The following is a 20,964-nucleotide window of genomic DNA, read 5'->3' on the forward strand; positions in this document are numbered from 1 at the left end:
CTGTGATCAGATCACAGTTTTATTATTGTTGGTTTGACTGCAGTTTATTGTTCTCTGCCACCAGAAACCTCTGGCTGAAAAATAAGCTAAGGAAATGTTCTCAGTAGAATCATAGAATCGTAGAATCATAGAGTTGGAAGAGACTGCAAGGGCCCTGATCCAGTCCAACCCCATTCTGCCATGCAGGAAACCCAAATCAAAGCATCCCCATTGATAGATGGCCATCCAGCCTCTGCTTAAAGACCTCCAAAGAAGGAGACTCCACCACACTCCACTAAATATCACACAGACCTGACTTCTTCAGAGGCTTGTAAAGGTATAATTGTTTCATAATTTAGAGATGTGGGAAAAAAGCCCTCAGAAGCTTGATTCATTTTTAATTGCGCCGGGCCCTTAAGATCTGATGGCAAACCTAGAAGTGGGGGAACAAGGCGCTTGTCCTTTTCTCTCCGCAAGCAAAAAACCCCATCTTGTCTTCCTTTTGCAATGATCACAACTCTCCATCTCTTGAAGCCTAAATGGAACCTCTCCCTCTCATCACCACTTTCTTTTCCTGCCAAAGGCTCAGCTATCTTCTTTAACGTCTGGAGTAAAATCAGGAGTGGATTGACTCTTCCCACTGACATGGCAGCCATCAGCCTCCCCTGGGAAAGGCATCAAGCGCAGATGCAGCGGAAAAGCTGGCATCGTCTTTTTCATCAAGAAGAGAAGCTTTGTGGCTCTGAGCACAAATTCTGCAATATCTGGCTTCTAAGCTGGATCCCAGGAACCACAACTTTGGAGAAGGCTGCCTTAAAGAATCCCTGTGCTGGACTACAGGGCCTGCTATTTCCAAAGCCAGACTCCTCAGAAGATGGACTCGGTTCAGAAGACAAACGCTGGAGAAAAACATTGGCCAGAGCCAGAATCCTTTCCCTCCCGAAGACAGACTTTCATCTCTGAAGCCCCACCTGGAGAACAAGTTGGATCGCAGCAGGCATCCTTGCCCCCAAAGACAAAGATGACTTGCTCTGCCTTCCTTCTCTCCTACTGTACAATCTCAGAAGTGCAACTGAAGAAGAAGACTGGTTATTATCTAAATATCTGGCAGTCCTCGTATTTCGCCATTCAGCCCTAACTCTCAAGACTTCCAGACTGAGAGTGGATACGACAGACATCTTTAAATATCTGTAAGATGGAAGATAGGGTAAGCGTGGAGCTCCAGAGACTAGGGCATGAACCGATGGATTCAGATTGCAAGCAAAGAGATTAAATCTCAACTTTGGGAAGAAGTTCTGGATGGTAAGAGTTGTCCGACAGTGGAACAGAATCCCTTGCAGGGCGGAGGAGGTCTTTAAGCAGAGGCTGGAAGGCCATCTCTCAGGAGTGCTTTACTGGGGTCTTCCTGCAGGGCAGCCCTTGAGGGACCCCTTCTAATTCAAAGATATTAGGAACTATGGGTTTTATATGACTCTGACAATGGGACCCTTCCAGCAATAGGAAGACACCATTTCCTGTTACAAGTAGCTCAGCCTCACACTTGACCGTAATGGAATATGGTTTGGGCGTCCCATTTTAACTTGCACCCAGGTTATGGCCTTGTAGCACAACCTGGTTTTTGGTCCTCTGGGCTGCCTTTCTCTCTCCCTCAAAGGATGCCCTGGGGAATGGTGTGTATGTGTATTGGGACCCTTTGCTTTTGTAATAACCGTGATGCCAGCCTATAAATCTCTTATGATATTAGAGGTTCTCCCACAAATAATTCTGGTCATTTCACTGTAGAGGATTGGTGTGTTTGCAAAACACAAAGAGAGTGGAAAATTAGCCAGCCACGACTGGGGGCATCTCTTGCATGTTCTGGGCATGGCAGTTCCCTAGATTTCCTCATCCATAACAATCACTACTTAAGCTGCTGCCACATTGCAGAATTAATGCAGTTTGACAGTGCTGTAACTATCACGTTTCCATCCTATGGAATCCTGGTATTTGTAGCTCGTTCTGGGACCTGAGCTCTATGACAGAGAAGGCAAAATCTCTCACAAAACCATGAGTTCTGGAATTCCAAAGCACCAACCCTTAGATTCTACCTAAATCTCAGGAGGAGGACAGAACTAGATAGGCATAAACGAATTTTGTAAAAGAAGAAGAAGAAGAAGAAGAAAAGCCCGTCTGTCTTTGAGTGTCTTTGAGCTGAGGAATGCTGGTATACGAAATGTGGCAGACCGGCCCATGGGCTTTCCAAGCCAGCATCATGTCTCCCATGGTGTTCAGTTGGAGGGAGGAAACTTGTTTTCTGCTGTTACAGAGACTAGGACACAGAGCAATGGGTTCAAGAGACAGGAAAGGAGAATCTACTGTTCCAGGAAAGTGAATTCTACCTAAACCTTAGTGAGAGAGTAGTGGAGTCTCCTTCTTTGGAGGCTGTTTTTAAATGGTGGCTGGATGGCCATCTGTCCCAGGGAGGGCTTGGATGGGTCTCTTCCAACTCAAGGATTCTATGGTCCAAAACATACTGCAGAAATAATCCAGTTTGAGACCACTTTAACTGCCCTGGCTCAGTGCTAGGGAATCCTGGGAATTGTAGTTTATTGTGGCACCAGAGCTGTCTGATAGAGAACAGCAATACTAACAACACTAACATTTCTATACTGCTTCATAGTAAACTAAGCAGTCCCTAAGCCATTTACCATGTCTTGGCCAATTTCTCCCAACAGGCTGGGTATTTATTTTACCAACCTATGAGAGGATGGAGAGAAGGCTAAATGTCTCACCAAACTACAGTTCCCAGAATTCCCTAGCACTGAACCAGGACAGTTAAAGCAGTACCAAACTGGATTATTTCTGCAGTGTGTCTTGGACCTGTGATTCTGATTCGATGTCTCTAGGAAGACCACGAATGGGGCATCCATGCCATTGCACTTTCCTGCTCTCTCCCCCAAGTGGCTGCCATCACTGGCTCAATGGGGAGAAAGAGGCTAGTCCTGGGGGCCCATGGCCTGTGCTGGTTTTTTCCAAGGACTGATCTCTTTCGGGCAAGAAAAGAGATTTTGACCAAATAGTAGGAAGCATTTTCTGGCCATTAAAGCTGCTTTGAGGGCAGAATTGGCTCCTTTGGAAGAAAGCAGGCTCTACAGTTTTTGTGGGTTTTGGGGGCTCTGTGGCCATGTTCTGAAAGAGTCTATTCCTGATGTTTCACCCACAGAGAAACATCAGGAATACACTCTTCCAAACATGGCCACAGAGCCCCCCAAACCCACAAAAAACAATGGATGCTGGCCAGGAAAGCCTTCAGGTTGACAAAGCTGACTCTCCTTCGTTGGAGATCTTGAAAGAGAGGTTGGATGCCCACCTCTCTTTGCTTTCCTCCATGGCACAGACCAGAAAGCCTGGCTATGATGCCATGCATCCTTTTCACCTTGCTGAGTCTGTGGATGGTTGCCAGCAACAGGTCTTTTGGTAGCCACTTTTGACAAGGAGGCAGAATGTCTCATAGCAAGGGGGATGCTATAAGGTTTTAATTGCCAGAACTACTTTTGAAGGACACTGGAATGGCCCCAACTTAGTGCCATACACAAAGTTCGTTGGACTGCAGCTCTCAGGCAGCTTAATATACAGGAGTCATGTTCCAACACACCCGAGGGAACCAGGCTGCAGAAGCCGGGCTGAATTAGTATAATAATTATTAATGCTTATTATTATTATTATTATTATTATTATTATTATTATTATTTTCTTATATCCCACCTTTCTCCCAATTTGTTCACTCAAGGCAGCGAACAAATATAAGCATGCGTACTGTATTCCTGCTCCCTTTCCTTTTTAATAGCTTTGGAGAAGCCCATGCAAATATTTCTAGATTAAGATGCACTGGGCTAATCGGAGGAATAGAGCTTCCTTTCCAGGCATCCTGAGGCATGGATCCCAATCCCTCTCTTAGCTCCAACTGGAGAGGAGCCACTGAGTCCGTGGGGCTTACTACTCTGCCGACTCACTGCTCAACAGCAGATGCAATTGGCCTACTCTAGCTGGAGACAAAACCACAGGATCCTGATCTCGTGTTCCTCTTTTGCACCTGATGGACCAAATATTTCTGATTCTTTCTCCTCTGATAGGATTACATGCCCTGAAGTGCAGCCCAGCCGTGGGGGGAAGATGCCAAGCACACGGGCACCGCATGCCGATTCCTCCCCCTTTGGACCTGTTTGAGGAACAGCCCATCTGTCAGGGACACGCTGCAGGCAGACGGTGGCTTTCAGGCTCCAAAAGGCCTCCTGCAGCCCCCCTTCGACCGCAAGGGCTGCTTTGGTGCCTGCACTGTTTTGATGGGGACACATTAGTGGGTCATCGTCACTAAAGTGGTCCTTTTCCCAGTGCCTTTGGAGTGTGAACTCGCAACAAAAGAGGGGTCACTCTGTACCAAGGCTCTTCACAGTGGCTGAGGGATTAAAAAGAGCCAGTTTATATGAACTCCCTGAAGCTACTAGTTTGGGAAAGTGACCTTTTGGACTATAGCTCCCCAAAGATCCTGAGATCGGCAGTCCAAAATGGGAACGTTTCTGACCCATGCTAACATTGCTTAGGAACGTGCTGGAAATACAACACAGAGATGGGTCACTTTGCACTGGGAAGGCACCATCCCATTCCCATTTCAAGAAGCTCACTTGACACAAAGAATTCATCCAGATTACCCAGACAGCTTTGGGGGGGGGGTATAAATATGTGTCTGAGGTCCCAGACCCCCCTCACCTCACTTCAAACATGGATCCTCTTTCACCCAAGTGGAGATCAGCCTCAGCTGCCTTCCCAAAACCAAACAACTTGTGTAGGACCTAGAAGGTCCACTTCCAAGGCTTTGTAGGGCAACAACAACCATGAAGTCACACCTTTCTTTCCTCAAGGTGCCTTTCTTTGACTCCTGAGGGGTCTGACTTTGATCAGAAATGCCTCCAAAGCCCAAAGTAACCAGTGGAAACAGGCCTCACCTCAGAAGGGTAACAAGGCACTTTGGAGCAATATACATGGAGTATCTCTGTGGGACCCTAAAGGCTAGACTGAAAGGGCTGGGGGCCACTTTTCCTTTCCCCTCCATTGGGGCACCTGAGGACCCTCTCAGCCCTGACTGACCCCAATGTCTTTTTATGAGGATTAGGAGTAATGGCCGTTTATTGATGCAGCATCATCAGCGCACAGTGTCACCAAAAGCCAACTAAAGGCTAAAAGGTGCCCTGCACGGGTCCAGAACGCTGCTGCTGACTTTCGAGGGACCTTCCTTCCCTCAGACAGCATGGCAGCAGGGAGAGGGGTGTCTCTGGGCCGCCTTGAAGAGGACATAGCTGCCCAACCTTCTGCTTTCAGAGGCCCACCAAAAGGAAAAATGAAGTGGATGCCACTTGGGAGGAGGGCAGACCCTGGGAGCTGACTGGGGGCAAGACGCCTGGGTCCCCTCCCAAACCCTGTATCAGTCCCTCTGAAGGCCAGTGGGAGCCCCCTGCCCTGAAGCCCAGCTGCCCCTCAGGGGAAGGCAGAGGCCAGCTGGCTGGGGGATTCTGGGTGTTGTTGTTGCTCCCTCCCAAGTTTGGCATCCTGATGGTCAAGAGGGCCTTTGGGTGGGAGGATGGGGGGGTGCTGTGGCCTCCAGATGCCCAACGGAGCCCCTCCTGTGCCCCCCCCCTCAGGAGGGCCAGGCCTTGAGACCTCCCCGCGGCTCCTTCCAGGGTCAGGCCTTTGGGGGGGGGGATACCTTTTTCTGGCAAACTTTTGGTTTTTGAGGGAGGGGTGTAAAGAAGGTTCTGCTTGGCTGCTGACGTCTCCCCCCTCCCTCCCTCCCCGCTCCTTCTCTGGGCGGCTGACCTTTGACGGCTTCTCCGCGGTTGAGCTGGATCTCGCCTTCGCCGAGGGGCGCGTGGCTCTTGACGGCGATGAACCTCCGCCCGGGAACCGCGCTGTACAGCTTCCGCTTCGGGCCCCTGGGCAGCGAAGACACCGAAGGAGCCGCCGCCGACGACGACGAAGAGGCCGGAGCAGGGGGAGGAGGAGGGCCGCGCTCCGGACCGGGACCCTGGGCCCCGCTGGGGCTGAAAACGAAGACATAGGTCACCGTCGGAGCCCAGGAGGAGGAGGAGGAGGAGGCGGGGGGTGCCGGGAAGAGAGCCATGGCCCGGGCGCAGCAGCGGGGAGGAGGAGGAGGAGGAGGAAGGGGCTCAGCGCGTCCCGGGCAGCCGGCGGCCCAGGAGCAGCAGGCAGAAGAGCCGGAGGAGGAGCGGGACCCCGGCAGCCCCCAGCAGCCTCAGGGGGCCCCCGCCGCCGCTGCTGATGCCGATGCCCCGCCAGGGAAGCCCCGCCGCCTCGGCCTCGGCCTCCGGCAGCCCCTCCTCGGCTGGCCCTGGCGGCGGAGGCCCCGGCAGCCCTGGCCCCGGCAGCCTCGGCAGCAGCAGCAACAGCAGCCCCGCCATGGCTCCCCTGGCTCCCGGTCCTCCGCTCGGGCTCAGCTCAGGCGCCGCTCGGCTTCTGCCCCCGCAAAGGTCGCCTCCGCCTCCGCCTCCTGCTCCTCCTCGGGGAGTCTGGCCGGGAGGCGGCGGCAGCAGCAGCGGCCCCGGCTCCTTCCCTGGCGGCTCCGCCTGGCTCCCGTGGCCGCCGTGGCCCCATGACGCAGCGCCCGGGAAGGAGGGAGGGAGGGAGGCCCGCACCGAACACGCCTCCGACGCCGCCCGGGAGGGCTCTCGGCTCAGGCCGGCGCCGGCGCCTCCTCCCAGGAACCCAGAGCCAGCTCCTCCTCTTGTTCCCTCCGCGCCCACCTTCCCCGCCTGCCTCCCGGCTCTCCTTCGCCCCTCGCTCCAGCCGCTCGATCTCCCGCCCCGGGACCCACCCACCGACCTTCCTCCCTCCCTTCCCTTCTTTTTTCCTTTCCTTCCTTCCTTTCCTTTGCCTCCCCCCCGCCCTCCGAGGGGAGATCCAGGGCACCTGCGGCGGGGTCTCGGAGGCGAGAGAGAGGGAGAGAGCAGCCCTGCTCCTCCTCCTGGGCCCCTTCCTCTTCCTCTCCTCCTCGGGGCTGAGGCTCTCTCTCCTCCGCAAGAGACCCCCGATCAAGGCTGTCTCCCCCTCCTCCCTCTCTTTCTCACACAGAGGCACACAATGACACACCTCTTCACAGCTCAGAACACAACAGGACAGGACACGCCACAAGGGCTAGCATGTGCAAAGTGGGGCCGGCGCCACTTCCAGGACACGATTCCTACTCAATCCCGAGATTATAGCCACATTCGTCCAGAAGCATCTGAGGAAGCAGGACTGTTGCCTAGCAAAGCTCCTGCTGCCAGCGTCTTTCACTTGTTCTCAAAGGGCCTCCAAAGCAAACAGAGCTCGCAACTCGTGGCTTTCGGTGGGAGCCTGGATCTATCGGAACGCGCGGGAGCTGTCCGTGGTGCTGAACGGGAGCAGCGTCTTCAGCACCTGGACAGCTCCGCAGATGCCTCCTGAAGAGCTGGCGGTGTTCTGCGTGTGTTCATCTCAACTAGAGAAAGGCTACGTTCAAACAAGGGTTTGTTCCCCCTAACCACAGTTAAGGCCAGCCACAGTTGAAGTTCAGACAACACGCTAAACTAGGACTGATCTGTACCTGAAGAGACCCTGCAGCGCCTTTGAGACCGACTGACAGAAAGAAAGAAAGAAGTTGGCAGCATGGGCTTTCAGAGACTTCAGTCTACTTCCTCAGATGGATTTGGTGGATTGGGCAGAAAGAGAAGCCCCTGGTTTTGCAGCCATGCCAGAATGAGAGAGGAGAAAGTATATGAAATACAGAAAGCCGGATCCATGGAATCTTTATCCATGGATAAAGATTCAACTACCCATGGCTTGAAAATATTTCAAAAAGATATACGTTCCAAAAAGCTACCCTTGAGGGAACACTCTTTGACTCTGCCATTGTACTTAATGGGACCTGAACATCCACAGATGCTGGTTTCCATGGAGTCTTGGAACCAAACCCCAGCGGACAGCAAGAATCCACTGCAGAGCCTCTGTATCTGGAGTGTTTCTGGGGGTCCCAAGGATGCCCAAAAATGTGGACCATCAAGGCCTGTATTATTCAATGGCAACAATGTGAACGCACACACTTCAGGACATGGACTTTGCCACCACTGAATAATACAGAGTGCGGCAATCTGTGGGTGGTCAGATTAGCAGATCTGGAGGGAGGTTGCGCATGAGCCTTCCTGTGATTCAGCATTGTGCTTGGCTCATGGTGCAGCTGAAGCATAAGGCCTTAATACAGTACTGGTTGATGGTTACAACTCCTAGTGTTAATCCCAAGTAGAGTAGAGCCATTGAATCCTGGGATTTACTTACATGTTGACTCATCACTCATCACTCGGTTCCAGGATTCCTTGTCTAGCAGTGAGTCACCCAAAGTATCGCGGCCAATATGTCAGGAAGAGAGAGAGAACAGCCCACAAAACCTCCTCTTTTCGCCAAACTGCGCTCTCTCTTTCTCTCTCTTCATGCAAGCACTTAGGAGCAACTTGGCGACTCTGTTGTGCATCTTCAAATCATTTCCAGCTTATTATGACAAAGTTAGCATAGGGCTTTCTTGGAAAGATTTATTATCCAGAGGACTTTTGCCACTACTGCCTTCCTCTGAGGCTGCTTCCACACTGCAGAATTAATGCAGTTTCACAACATTTTAACAGTTGTGGCTCCATCCCTGTCAAGTCCAGCAGGATACTAAAGTTCAGAGACTCAGGCTCAGTAGTAAAAACTCAGAAACCTTCGTTAAGAAACCTACGGATCCAGTCTGGTGACTCTCATTGTCAGCAAAGGTTACAGCCACATAATTAAGCTGCATAGAACTCAAAGTACAGGCGGGCTTTAATTCTTATTTGTTAATATTAGTGAACACGATTCCCCTGCTTTTTCTCACAACCCTCTTTTCATTTGAGAAAGACTCTTTCCTGGCTTATCTCAGCACCTGGACTGAGTTCCCAGTTCTAAAACATTCTTTAAAAAATACTATCACCACTACATAGCCCATTACTACATTCTGGCAGGACAAAAGCATATGCCATTCCTGTCGATCCTATGAAATCCTGGGGTTTGTAGTCTGTTGTGGCACCAGAGCTCTCTGACAAAGAAGGTGAAATACCTCACAAAACTACAAGTCCCAGAATTCCATATCACTGAGCCATGGCAGTTAAAGTGGTCTCAAACTGGATCATTTCTGCAGTGTAGATGAAGCCTGAGAGATGACTTGCCCATGGCTGAGAGGGGATTTGAGCCTTGGCCTCCCTAGGTCCTAGTAGTACAACACACAAGTCACTATACCACACTTGCTCTCAACATGACAACTACTGGAAACATTTCAGGGAGATGTGTGTGTGTGTGTGTGTGTGTGTGTGTGTGAATATATATATATATATATATATATATATATATATATATATATATCCATAGTTGGTTTATGAATGTGATTCAGAGGGAAGGGACAGTCCCTTGCCCTTCCATAATGGCCATCAGCCAGATCCTCAGGCACAACTGAGACTGAGGTGGCTCCCAAATTCCATTTTAACATGGGGGCACTGAAAAGCCGTGTGAGTAGAAGACAAAGGCATATTTCCCCCAAAGTAGATATGGATTACCAGTGATGCACAGGGGAAGATGGCACTGGCTGCCGCTCCCAGCCTTCAGCCACTTCCACAGAAGAACATATGGGCTGCAAGCTTCCCTGTGTGCTATGCTATGCCTGGCAGAGTCCACAGCACCAGCAAAGGTGGCAGAATCACACAATCCTAGAGTTGGAAGAGACCCCAAGAAGGGCCATCTGCTCCAACCCGCTTCTGCTGTGCAGCAAGACACCATGAAAGCCTTCCCTGGGACAGATGGCCATTTAGCAGAGGGTCCTGGAACCAAACCCTGGGGAATACCATGGGCCCTCTGTATATCCCAATGCTCAACTGAAGTTTTAAATTATTGCAATCCTAGAAACTGGCAGAATATTTCATTTAAGGGGACAGAACTCTTATTTATGGGGCCTCATCCCCCCTGCCCAAATTGCTGAATCCCTGAAAAAGACCCGCTCCCACAGCAGGAAAGGAAATCTAGTTCCCGACTCTGATGGGCCACCCTAAAAGGTACAAAGGTTGAAATCTGCAGGTTATCACTAGTCCCCAATAGCCTTAGTCTGGCAGCTGCTAGCTCTGAAGTGAAGCAGTTAGGAGCTTGAAACCTATTTTGCCAACTCTGGCCTCCGTTTCGGCCTTCCTGGTTCAGCCTGAGGCAGAGTCTTCCAAGGAGAACCTTGGTCTGCCCAGCGGTGGGCCTTGGACTGAGGAACAGACTTGGCCTAAACATAAATAAGGGCTGTTTCATCACCCAGGAACCCAACTCCCTCCACCTGGCCAGAATCCACTTCCGTTACTCCACTGGAAGTGCCACATGTGCTCTTTGGGAAGTAGTGATGGCAGGAGACCTTTCTTCCTCTTGGTCCATATCAAAATTTGCTTAGTATTTATGAACTTTTGGGCACAGGTATTTCAAAAAGGGACATCTGTTTTCCTAGTCCGCGTTGCATTTGTTGTTGTTAAGTGTGGTCAAGTCAACTTTGCCTTATGGTGACCCTATGAATTAGAGACCTCCAAGTCCCCCTTTCATCTGCAGTCCTGCTCAGGTCTTGCAGGCTCAGGGCAGCAGCCTTGGTGCCTTCCAGGACTGCCACCCACTGCTTTCCAGCTGCCTTATCCTTATCAAGCATTACTGTCTTTTCTAGTGAGTCAGGCCTGTGCTGTGTACCCTCCAACATTTCACAGATGGAAACAAGGATGCGTGGGTCCGAGCAACATCAGAGTGTAGTCAAGGTGGCAAACAGTCCTAAGAACACAGAAGCTAGGAGAGCTGGCAGCAATGTGCTTTGGTCTGAGCTTGGGACATCTTTAGGGAGGTGCAAACCTCGCCGAGTGACAGCTTGGGGGTGACACTTAGTGCGCTGTTGGGAAGCAACTGCCTTCGTACTGCCTCTCTATAGGAAGACCTGGGCTCCCAGAAGCTGAAGGAGTTGTGGCACTCCCTTCCAAGCCAAATCAGGATGGCTTCATCTCTCCTGAGTTTTCAATGGGCATGTTCAATGGCATTGTTCCACCTGGCCTTTGGTTTTTAAAAATGCTGCTCCAGAGACTAGGACTCAATGGAGCAATGGATGCAAGATCCAGGAAAAGAGATTACACCTCAACATTAGGAAGAACTTCCTGACAGTAAGGGCTGTTCAACAGTGGAACGCACTCCCTCAATGTCTCCTTTTTTGGAGGTCTTTAAGCAGAGGCTGGATGGCCATCTGTCACATGCTTTGATGGAGAGTTCCTGCATGGCAGAATGGGGCTGGACTGGATCAGGGCTCTTCTTGGGGTCTCTTTCATCTCTATGATTCCATGGGTTTTACAATCATATATATATATATGTGTGTGTGTGTGTGTGTGTGTGTGTGTGTGTGTGTGTGTATGTTTAACATCACTTGGGGGGGCTAGGGGGCAGACAAATAATTAACAATATTACTAATGATTTAATAAGTGAACCAATAAATAAATAAATAGGACCAAGACTTAAAATGGTTTTGAATACCAGGAACCTTATGTAGGTGAGAATCCTGTTGGTGTCTTACACATGTGTAGGCTTCCTTACAGATGTGGTTGGACAATTTTGGTGGAGACTGATCAGTTCAAATTTGTAGGAGCAGAGGTGTTCAAGTGGTGCAATTGAACACTGAGCATGTAGGTGTGTACTGCACACCCACATGCATGCATATGCCCACTGGGCATTGTGCACTGCATGGATAGATGTCCTCTGTGCATCTGGCGGCACATTCAGTTGTGCCGAGTTGCAATTCGCTAACAAGGCAGCACAACCTACATAATGCTAAAAGCTGCTCTCTGTCTCCTCAATGTCAGATCTTGGCCACTGGCTGCAAGAGGCTGTTTTGCACTCTCTTTCTCTCCTTCTGCAAGAGCATCAACATTAATTATGCTGCAGAAGCGCATGCAGTTCCACTCTGACTTAATGCCTTCCTATCACTCCCATGAACAACTCACGCTTGTCCTTCAGCAGTAAGCAAAGGCTTACCCATTCCCACACGCATACACAATATGTCCAACCACTTTCCAAAAAACATGGATGGGGGAGGCAGTCTTAACGTGAAACAAGGGCCCTTTCACTCACACACCCACACTGCCCATCTCATTTGGAAAAGGACAGTGCTTTTTGCCGTTCCTATGGCAGGTAGGAATTGGAAACATAGCAATGAGCTGTCATTAGGTAATGTTTTAAAGGAACACCTCCTTGTAAGTGGATGCTAGAAGGTTTAGCACTGAGCTGCCTGACTTAGGAGGGTTGATGTTCCCTTTGCTACTGATCCAGCGGGCTTTTGGTGAAAGGAGCAGAATTGAGAGGGTAATCTCTCAGTCCACATCTACCTGAGGTTTGAGGTCTGAAGTTGGGGCCCTCCCTATCTGCCAACTCTCTGTTTGGCAGGGCCAGCCCTGGTTAATCTGCTGTCCTTCCACTTTTCCAGCTCTTTTAAAAGGGTTCAGTTTCTTTTACTTCGATTCCAGCAAATTAAGTTCAAAGTGCAAAAGGAATTTGCTCTCAACTCAGAAAGGTGGAGAAGGCAGATCCTTGCCCTTCCCAGTCGGCTCAGGTAAAAGTAAACTGCTATGGCTCCTTCTAGCTTCTCTGATCTTCCTCTTTAATAGCCTTTGCCATCCTGACTATGCTCTGATGTTGTTTGGCCACATGTGTCTCAGTTTTCATCTGTGAAATGGGAGATCTGATGTCCTCTGTGTCCCTTCAGTTGGACAATACAGGGGCTGAGATCTTACGTGATGCTTTCACAGTGCAAACCTAAACTCATGTATAAGGGATCTTGTAGCACTTTTGAAACTAACTGTGTGAAAGACGTTGTAGCATACGCTTTCATGGACTTGAACTACTTCCTCAGATGCACAGAGTGCACTGGACATCAGTTTTCACAGAGCTGATCTATTTCCTCTGGTCCTTCCTGGGAACTAGTTCACTCTATGCATCTGAGGAAGTAATGCCCATTTCACCCCATGGATCTGAGGAAGTAGACCTAAGACTACAAAAGCTTGTGCCCAATTCACTCTGTGCATCTGAGGCAAAACATATGGCTAGTTCACTCCATGCATCCAAGGAAGCAGACCTAAGTCTGTGAAAGCTTATGCCACCAGGCTTTCACTCCATGCATCTGAGGAAGTAGACCAAGTTTATGAAAGGTCATGCTACAACATCTTTCGCTCAGTCTCAAGGGTGCTGCAAGACCCCTTTGCATGCTGATAGTCCAACATGGCAATGCCTCTGAACGCTATGTAGAGGGGTGAGTGCACTATCTCACCCTTTTGCTGAACACCAGCATTGTACAATGACTGTGTACATGTGAACCTGCTTCTTATACAGCTGTGCAATGGGAAATAATGTTTCTGCAATCCCAGAACATCAAGAGGGAAATAAAAGGCACTAAGGAGGCATTAAAGACCATCCAGGTAGGTGCAAGGCTAAAATCCTGTGGATGAATCCCAAGCAATGTATTTATACTGCCAAGTGTCATGCACACTGCTGACACTATATAAATAAATAGAGGAGGAGAGGAGAGCCATTCAATCCATTTTGAATGGTGAAGCAATATGTACATATGTCCAATAGATTCAATGGGTCTCCTGAAGTCAGGTCCACAATAGGGCTGAAGCCCATGAGAAACGATGACACTTGTGGAACTCTGCTTGCACAACCATGAACTGAATGCATTTGTGGCACAATAGCCAAAAAGGTCCAACGATGTATGGAAGGGACCTTCCAAGAGGATTTTGGCCAATGCCTTTTTAGAGAGTAAGCCTGAGGGCAGGGAACCGTCTAAATAAAAATAATAGTTGTAAGCCTCTCTGAGAGCCTTTAGGGCTGAAAGGGGGGTATAAATGCCATAAAATAAATACCGACGGGCACCTTCTCCGCTGTGGCACCCCAGTTGTGGAACCCCCTCTTTTTAGAGAGCACCAACACTGGAGTCATTACAGAATCAAGTCAAAACATTGGTGGCAGTGCTTTTGGATTTTGTCTTTTTAAAATGTATTCAAACCTTTGGTACCTAACTGTTTTCATCCTATATCCAGAGGAGAGTGACCAAAATGGTGAAGGGTCTGGAAACCATGAAGCCCTCTGAGGAGCAACTTAGGGAGCTGGGGATGTTTAGCCTGGAGAAGAGAAGGTTAAGAAGTGATATGATAGCCCTGTTTAAATCCTTGAAGGGAGGTCATAGTGAGGAGGGAGCAAGCTTGTTTTCTGCTGCTCCAGAGAACAGGACCTGGAACAGCTGCATGGATTCAAACTATGGGAAATGAGATTCCAGCTCAACATTAGAAGGAACTTCCTGACAGTAAGGGCTGTTTGACAATGGAAGACACTTCCTTGGAAAGTGATGGAGTCTCCCTTGGAGGTCTTTAAACAGGGGCTGGATGGGCATCTGTCAGGGATGCTTTGATTGGGAGTTCCTGCATGGCAGAACGGGGTGGACTGGATGGCCCTTCTTGGGGTCTCTTCCAAGTCTAGGATTCTGTGATTCCATGATCTGCACATATGAATTATTGTAAATTGTCTCAAACTGTCTGAGCTGCTTTTGAACATCAACTGTGCCGCATTAGCAAGAGCATTGTGCCCTGATCAAGGGAAGGAGTAGTGCCACGCTATTCTGCTTTGGTCAGACACCATCTAGAATCCTGTCTAGTTGTGGATCAGAAATGATACTGACAAGGTAGAATGGGTCCAGAAAAGGCTACTCAGGATGCTCAAAGGGCTGGAAACCAAGTCTTAGGAGGAATGGCTGAGGGAGGTTGATATGTTTCGCTTGGCAAAGAGAAGACTAAGAGATGACATGATAGCTATCTTTAAATACCATGTGGAAAATGGAATCAGCTTGTTTTCTGCTGCTCCAGAGTCTAGAACACTAACCCATGGTTTCAAACCAAAAGAAAATAAATTCAACCTAAAAATCAGGAAGAACTTTTCAATGCTTTTACTGTAAGAACCGCTCAAGAGTGCAACAGACTGCCTTGGAGTCTACTTCTTTGGAGGTCTTTAAACAGGGGTTGGATGGGCACTTCTTGGTGGTAGATTTCCTGCACCAACAAGGGATTCGACTAGATGGCCCTTGAACAATGTTTTTCAAAGTGTTATGGCTTCTATAATTTAAAATCTCTAACTAGTCCTGTGTGCAGAATGGTCGGAGTAGCTATCTTCCCTCTCAAAACGATGCAGGATCATTTTCTTCTTTCAGCACGCTCCAGAGTCTAGGACACAGACCAACGGATTCAAATTGTGGCCAACGAGTTTTCACCCAACACTTGCAAAGAACATCCTGACACAACTAATGCTATTCAAGAGTGGAAAGGCCTGCCTTGGAGGGGGGTCAGGTTGGTGGACTCCTGTTCTTTGGAGCTCTTTAAACCCAGGTTGGATCCTGGCCATCTCCTGGGAGCGCTTGCTCTAGATGCGCAATCCTGCCTGGCAGAAGAGCGTTGCTCCAGATGGCCTTTCAGGTCCCTTTCAACTCAAAGATTCTATGATGATTCTAAGCTTTAATTCCTCAAATTTAATTTTAATTACATTCTTTAATTCATTGAATTGTTTCTCTGTTCACAAATCAGTTTTCTCAGCTGTTTTCCTTAGCAGAATGACCCAAAAGTTCATGTTACAAATAAGCACAGCGAGGACAGTTGGGTTACAGGGACACACATGCTTTGGACTGGTCAGTTTGAGTTTATTTTGCAGACCGCACTGTGAGTGTGAGGTGCAATGCTGGATATAAACACTCAAAGAAAGAAAGGAAGGAAGGAAGGAAGGAAGGAAGGAAGGAAGGAAGGAAGGAAGGAAGAAAGAAAGAAAGAAAGAGATGGAGGGGCCACTGAGACGTTCCCTGTTTCTGCTGGCAAAAGAGCTGCTCTGCTCTGAAAGGCAGCAGATGACTCCACTAAGCCAAGCAGCCAGGAATTCCTAACCCTAACCCTTCCCTGCCTCCTCCTCCTCCTCCATTAGGCACCTCCTGCCCAGGAGCAAGAGCAATAGGGCCGAGAAGGAAGGCTGGCAAAGCCCCTGGCCCAAAAGTGGGGCAGTGCAGGGAGGATTAAGCCAGAGATGGGGAGAATTAAGCCAGTGCAGTTGCTCTGGTGCAACTGAGCAACAACTGCATTGCTTGGAGTGGGGCTGGACTCTTGCCCTGCTTTGAGCCATTTGCTTTCATCCTTAGCCAGGAATGCATTGCAAATGAGCACAGTTACAACAGGAGATGTGAAGTCTCTCTCTCTCTCTCTCTCTCTCTCTCACACACACACACACACACACACACACCTGTCATGAGCCTCTCTTTTGGGCATAAGAAGCGTGTGATGCACTTTCGGTTCAAAGCCAATAATGGCAAAGGGGAACAGTTACTATGTTTGGGGCAGTACATAGTTAAAGCTCTTGGCATGGAGAATCATGAGCCTGTGTGAGTCTTTTACTGGGCCTCTGGGAGACCAGGGTTGGAATCCCAAACATGGAAATCCACTGGTTCGACAGTCACACTCTCTCAGCCTCAGGGGAAGGCAATGGCAAACCTTCTCTGAAGCAATCTGGCTAAGGAAAACCTAGGAGAGGCAGTGCAGTATTTTGAATGTTAGACCACGGGAAGTCATAGTGCCACTCTATTCTACTTTGGTCAGGGCTGACCTGGAATAATACTGCATCCAATTCTGGGCAATACAATTCAGGAAGGTACCTGGAACCAGTGCCATATTTGAGTCCATTGGTTGCAACTGTCCCTTCCTTCCTTCCTTCCTTCCTTCCTTCCTTCCTTCCTTTCTTCCTTCCTTCCTTCCTCTCCAAGAAGCCTTATGCAGGATATTTGAAGGATTGTATCCCCCTTTATCAACCCATCAGAGCTCCAAGATCTTCTGAACAGACCCTTCTCTCTGTCTCACCATCTTTTCAGATTTGTTTTGTGGGAGCAGAGGAGAAGGCCTTCTCAGTGGCTGCTCCCAGACTTTGGGACTCCCTTCCCAGTGAGGCCAAGATGGCTTCTTCTTTGTCCTTCTTCTATTGGCAACTGAAAACATTTTTGTGGCACCAGGCTTTTACAGATGTGATGGGACTCTAATGCTGTGCTTTTTAATGGTTTGTGTGGTCTTTTAGGAAAACCAGCATAGTGTAGTGTTTTGAGTGTTGGGCTACAATTATGGAGACGAGGGTTTGAATGCCCATTCTGATTTTTATTAAGAACCCCGGTTTTATTAAGGTGTCCATTTCTATCCTGCCTGGTTTCAGAATGAGCTCTAGAAATACAACAAGGCTGCATCCAGGCAGTGCTCAACTCATCAGATCATGAGAGGGCAAGTCACAATTCATTGTTTTTCCACACTCAGTGACATCTATATCTATCTTTCAAGGTTTTTCCAAGGTCTGAGGCTCTCGCTGTGTGCCAGGCATGCAACAAAAGAGGGCAACCATTTCATGCAGGGAGGTGTAAATCTACCGAGCGCAATTTGTCATTTGCCAGCGCTGTGAGATTGATTTGCAAATAATGTCAACCGCGAGCAGCAGAAGACGCCAATTAGCCGTGAGCCCTCTGGCTTGGGACATATTTCCAATACGGCCTTCAGCACCCGATCAGTTCAGCAGCTGGCAAAGAGGTCCGCTCCCCAGGGACCACAGCAACAAAACATTCAGAACAAGACAAAAACCGATTCCCTGTTCCCATACACAAATTTGTTCCAAAAAAGGGACAGAATTAGCCTGGTGTGAAGTGAGACTAATAATATGTTCCAGAGATGTCCCATCAGTAACTATCGGGATAACTCTGGAACTTACTTGCTTATTTATTTATGGCATTTGGTGCTTATCATCTCTTCTCCCACCGGGTCCCGGGAGGCAATGAACCACGGATAGAAACGCTTAAAGTATTACATACACTATGGGAAACCACTACAAAACTCCTCTTTAAAAATAAAACCAGACAATTACAAACAGCAGAGCAGATACCCTTCTCTCTGTCCCCAAGCAGCACTTAATATTGTGGTTGTCATTATGTGCCATCAAGGTGGCTTGGACTACGAACGAGAGACCTCCAAGACCTCCTGTTATCAACAGCCCTGCCGAGGTCTTGCAAACTCAGAGTAAAGCTGTGGCTTTCTTGATAAAGTTTATCCATCAGTCATATGGTCTCAGTCTTTTCCTCCTGTCCACTCCTTTCACTGAATGTTCCTAAATCCAAATGTTATGAGAGAGTGAGAGAACAATTGCTCTCTGTGTGTGTTCTTAACCCCAAATCCAGCATGGTGCAGTGCTTTGAGCATTGGACTACAACTCTGGAGACCAGGGTTTGAGTCCCTGGTCAGCCATGGAAACCCACTGGGTGACCTTGGCTGAGTCACACACTCTCAGCCCCAGAAAACCCCGTGATAGTCTTGTCTTAGGGTCACCATAAGTCAGAAATAATTTAAAGGCACAAAACAACAACAACAACAACAACAACAGCAATGACATCAACACACAAACTGCCTGGCCATGGTGAATGGTTGCTTTGCAAGAACGTCACTCTTGCGTTTGGCACCAGATAATGTGGATGCCAACTGTTTGCAAAACAAGTTCAGCCACAGCCAGAGGGAATCCCCCCGACTGTTTAGGGAAGTTTGTATTCAGGTCGCAAGACGCCCAGAGCCTTGCTTGGCTTAACAACCTGCTCCTTCATGTGCCGGCTGCGTGGCTGAATCCATCACTCCCCAAAGAAGTCCTTGGACACATGCTTTCGCTAGATAGCAATTTCAGCTCAGGCCGTTGGCTCCAGGCTTCAGTTTTGCTCTGCTGAGATCTACGATGCTACATTTGCTGCTGTTAAGACCTGCCTTCGGAGCGCATGCAGAGATATTTCATATTTACTTCTAGCATCACTGATTTTAAAAAGGCTCGACTGGAGTCATGCTGCCCTGAGGGCCTCCATTAAAAACCAACCTGCACCAAAGGCCTCGCCAAGGCAGATTTCGCAGCCAGCTGTAAAACATTTCTGACCTTATGCAAAAGAATAAACAGGCACAAGCTTCACGTCAGAAATGACGATATCTAAAAACCAGGAGGAGGAAAACTTCAGCCCCTCCAAAGACAGACTGCAATGTGAAACAGCAGAACGTGGAATTCATACGCAAGTTCAACTCTATCTCCAGGGGCCAGAATAGAAAGAAAGGCTTTTTATCACAACACAGCCAAGTTCCAATGTCACGCTTCTGTGTTGTAAATCTACGCTCCTGGAGTTACATGATGGTTGCATAATTCCAACCCTTGTGCTGAATGTTGACAGTGTGCCACCTATTGTGTCTCTGCCTATGATCCCCTTGGGCAAGGGGAATAATGTGCAGGGGCAGTTTTTGTAACCGTAGGGAATCAAATGGGACACTGGAGGTGCATACGCATTTCCACACACCACCAGGAGGGCACTACAATGGCAGAGCTGGGATTTTGGTGAGTCCCTGGTCTGCATGGGCCAAATGCAGCATCCTCCCCGTCTTCATGGCAGGCAGTCACAAGGCATGGCCCAAACCCCAGTTCTAGTGCAAACAGTCCAAACGATTTCCAGCCTCTTCAGCACCAGAACCAGGGTATATCCCTCTCAAAATGAATTATACTGACTCCGCTTCAGCTCCAGAAGATCCAGAGGATTCCATTCGACACTGGCTGATTTAAACATGTCCCGCTGTGCTCCCCAGTGTTGTTGGTAGTAAACCATTCCCGATGCCATTTGGACAGGATGCCCATTCTGAGCTCAGAAGTAAGTAAGTCATTTCATTGGTGGCTGCACCTGGAAGAACAGTGGGATTCGCCTGCAAACAGCCACCCACCATCAGAACGGAGGGCCAAGGTAACGGTGGGAGGTCAGGGCAGATAGTCCCGGCAAATGCAGACAGGACCCCATTTAATCACACAATGAATATGAGTCAACATGGAGGGAAATCCAAAGGCTCTCAGGACTAACAATAGATATAAATGTTATAAATAAAATATTTTTTAAAAAAGGAAGAGACCCCCAAAAAGGGCCCTGATCCAGTCCAAGCCCCTTCTTCTGCCATGCAGGAACTCACAATCAAAGCATCCTCATTGACAGATGGCCATCCAGCCTCTGTTTAAAGACCTCCAAAGAAAGAGAGTCCACCACTTTCCAAAGGAGCATCTTCCACTGTCAAATAGCCCTTACTGCCAGGAAGTTCTTCCTAATGTTGAGCTGGAATCTCTTTTCCTGGAGCTTGCATCCATTGTTCCATTGTGTCCTATTCTCTGGAGCAGCAGAAAACAAGCTTGCTTCCTCCTCAAATGACTCCACTTCAAATACTTAAACAGGGCTATCATACCATCTCTTAACCGTCTCCTTTCTAGACTGAACATATCCAGCTCTCTTAGTCTCTCCTCATAAAGTGTTGGGATATAGCAACTTCGCATGCTAAGCCTTTCTAGTACTATATCTCTATGATGCTTTTAGGCCAAGACCTTTTCTAGGAATGCATGTCAATGGTAGTTTTATTGCTATTAACTTCCCCTCCTCATTTCCTGTTTACCATGAGGACACCTAATTACCTTTGTTCTTGGGTGAAGAAGCAGCAGAGATGAGACTCCATTACTAAACTTGCTTACTTACTAATCAGCATGCCTATGCCTGGAGCTGAGAAGATGCTGGGATAGCGTACTTCTTAAGATGTATGGAGACTACCTTTTCTACCTCATTTTTCTTGCAACATGAAGCTAGACCTGTGTATCTCTTCATACACATGATTTTGTAAGTAAACTTATTTCCTTTTTCACTTTTAACCAAGTGAGTGTGTGTTTTTATTGGGGACACGTGGCTGGGAGAGGAGTGAGTTAGATAAAGTTTTATTCCTGCTTGCACCATCATCATCATTTTTCTGCTGAGTAAGCTTTGCTAGT

At 48.5% G+C, this 20,964-nt stretch overlaps 1 protein-coding gene across 1 annotated transcript in view; it reads right to left on the bottom strand.

Annotated features, from left to right (window-relative positions):
* Window positions 1-20,964, bottom strand: part of LOC149311503 (SH3 and multiple ankyrin repeat domains protein 3-like) — a 425,035-nt gene that overhangs the window by 187,614 nt on the left and 216,457 nt on the right. The window contains exon 12 of the mRNA XM_089526562.1: window positions 5,830-6,053. Coding sequence (XP_089382688.1) covers window positions 5,830-6,053 — 224 coding nt within the window. The remainder of the gene's footprint in view (window positions 1-5,829; window positions 6,054-20,964) is intronic.

The sequence above is a fragment of the Sceloporus occidentalis genome, unplaced genomic scaffold, assembly GCF_023333645.1.
Source record: "Sceloporus occidentalis isolate IW3139 unplaced genomic scaffold, rSceOcc1.0.p SCAF_5, whole genome shotgun sequence".
Lineage (NCBI taxonomy): Eukaryota > Metazoa > Chordata > Lepidosauria > Squamata > Phrynosomatidae > Sceloporus > Sceloporus occidentalis.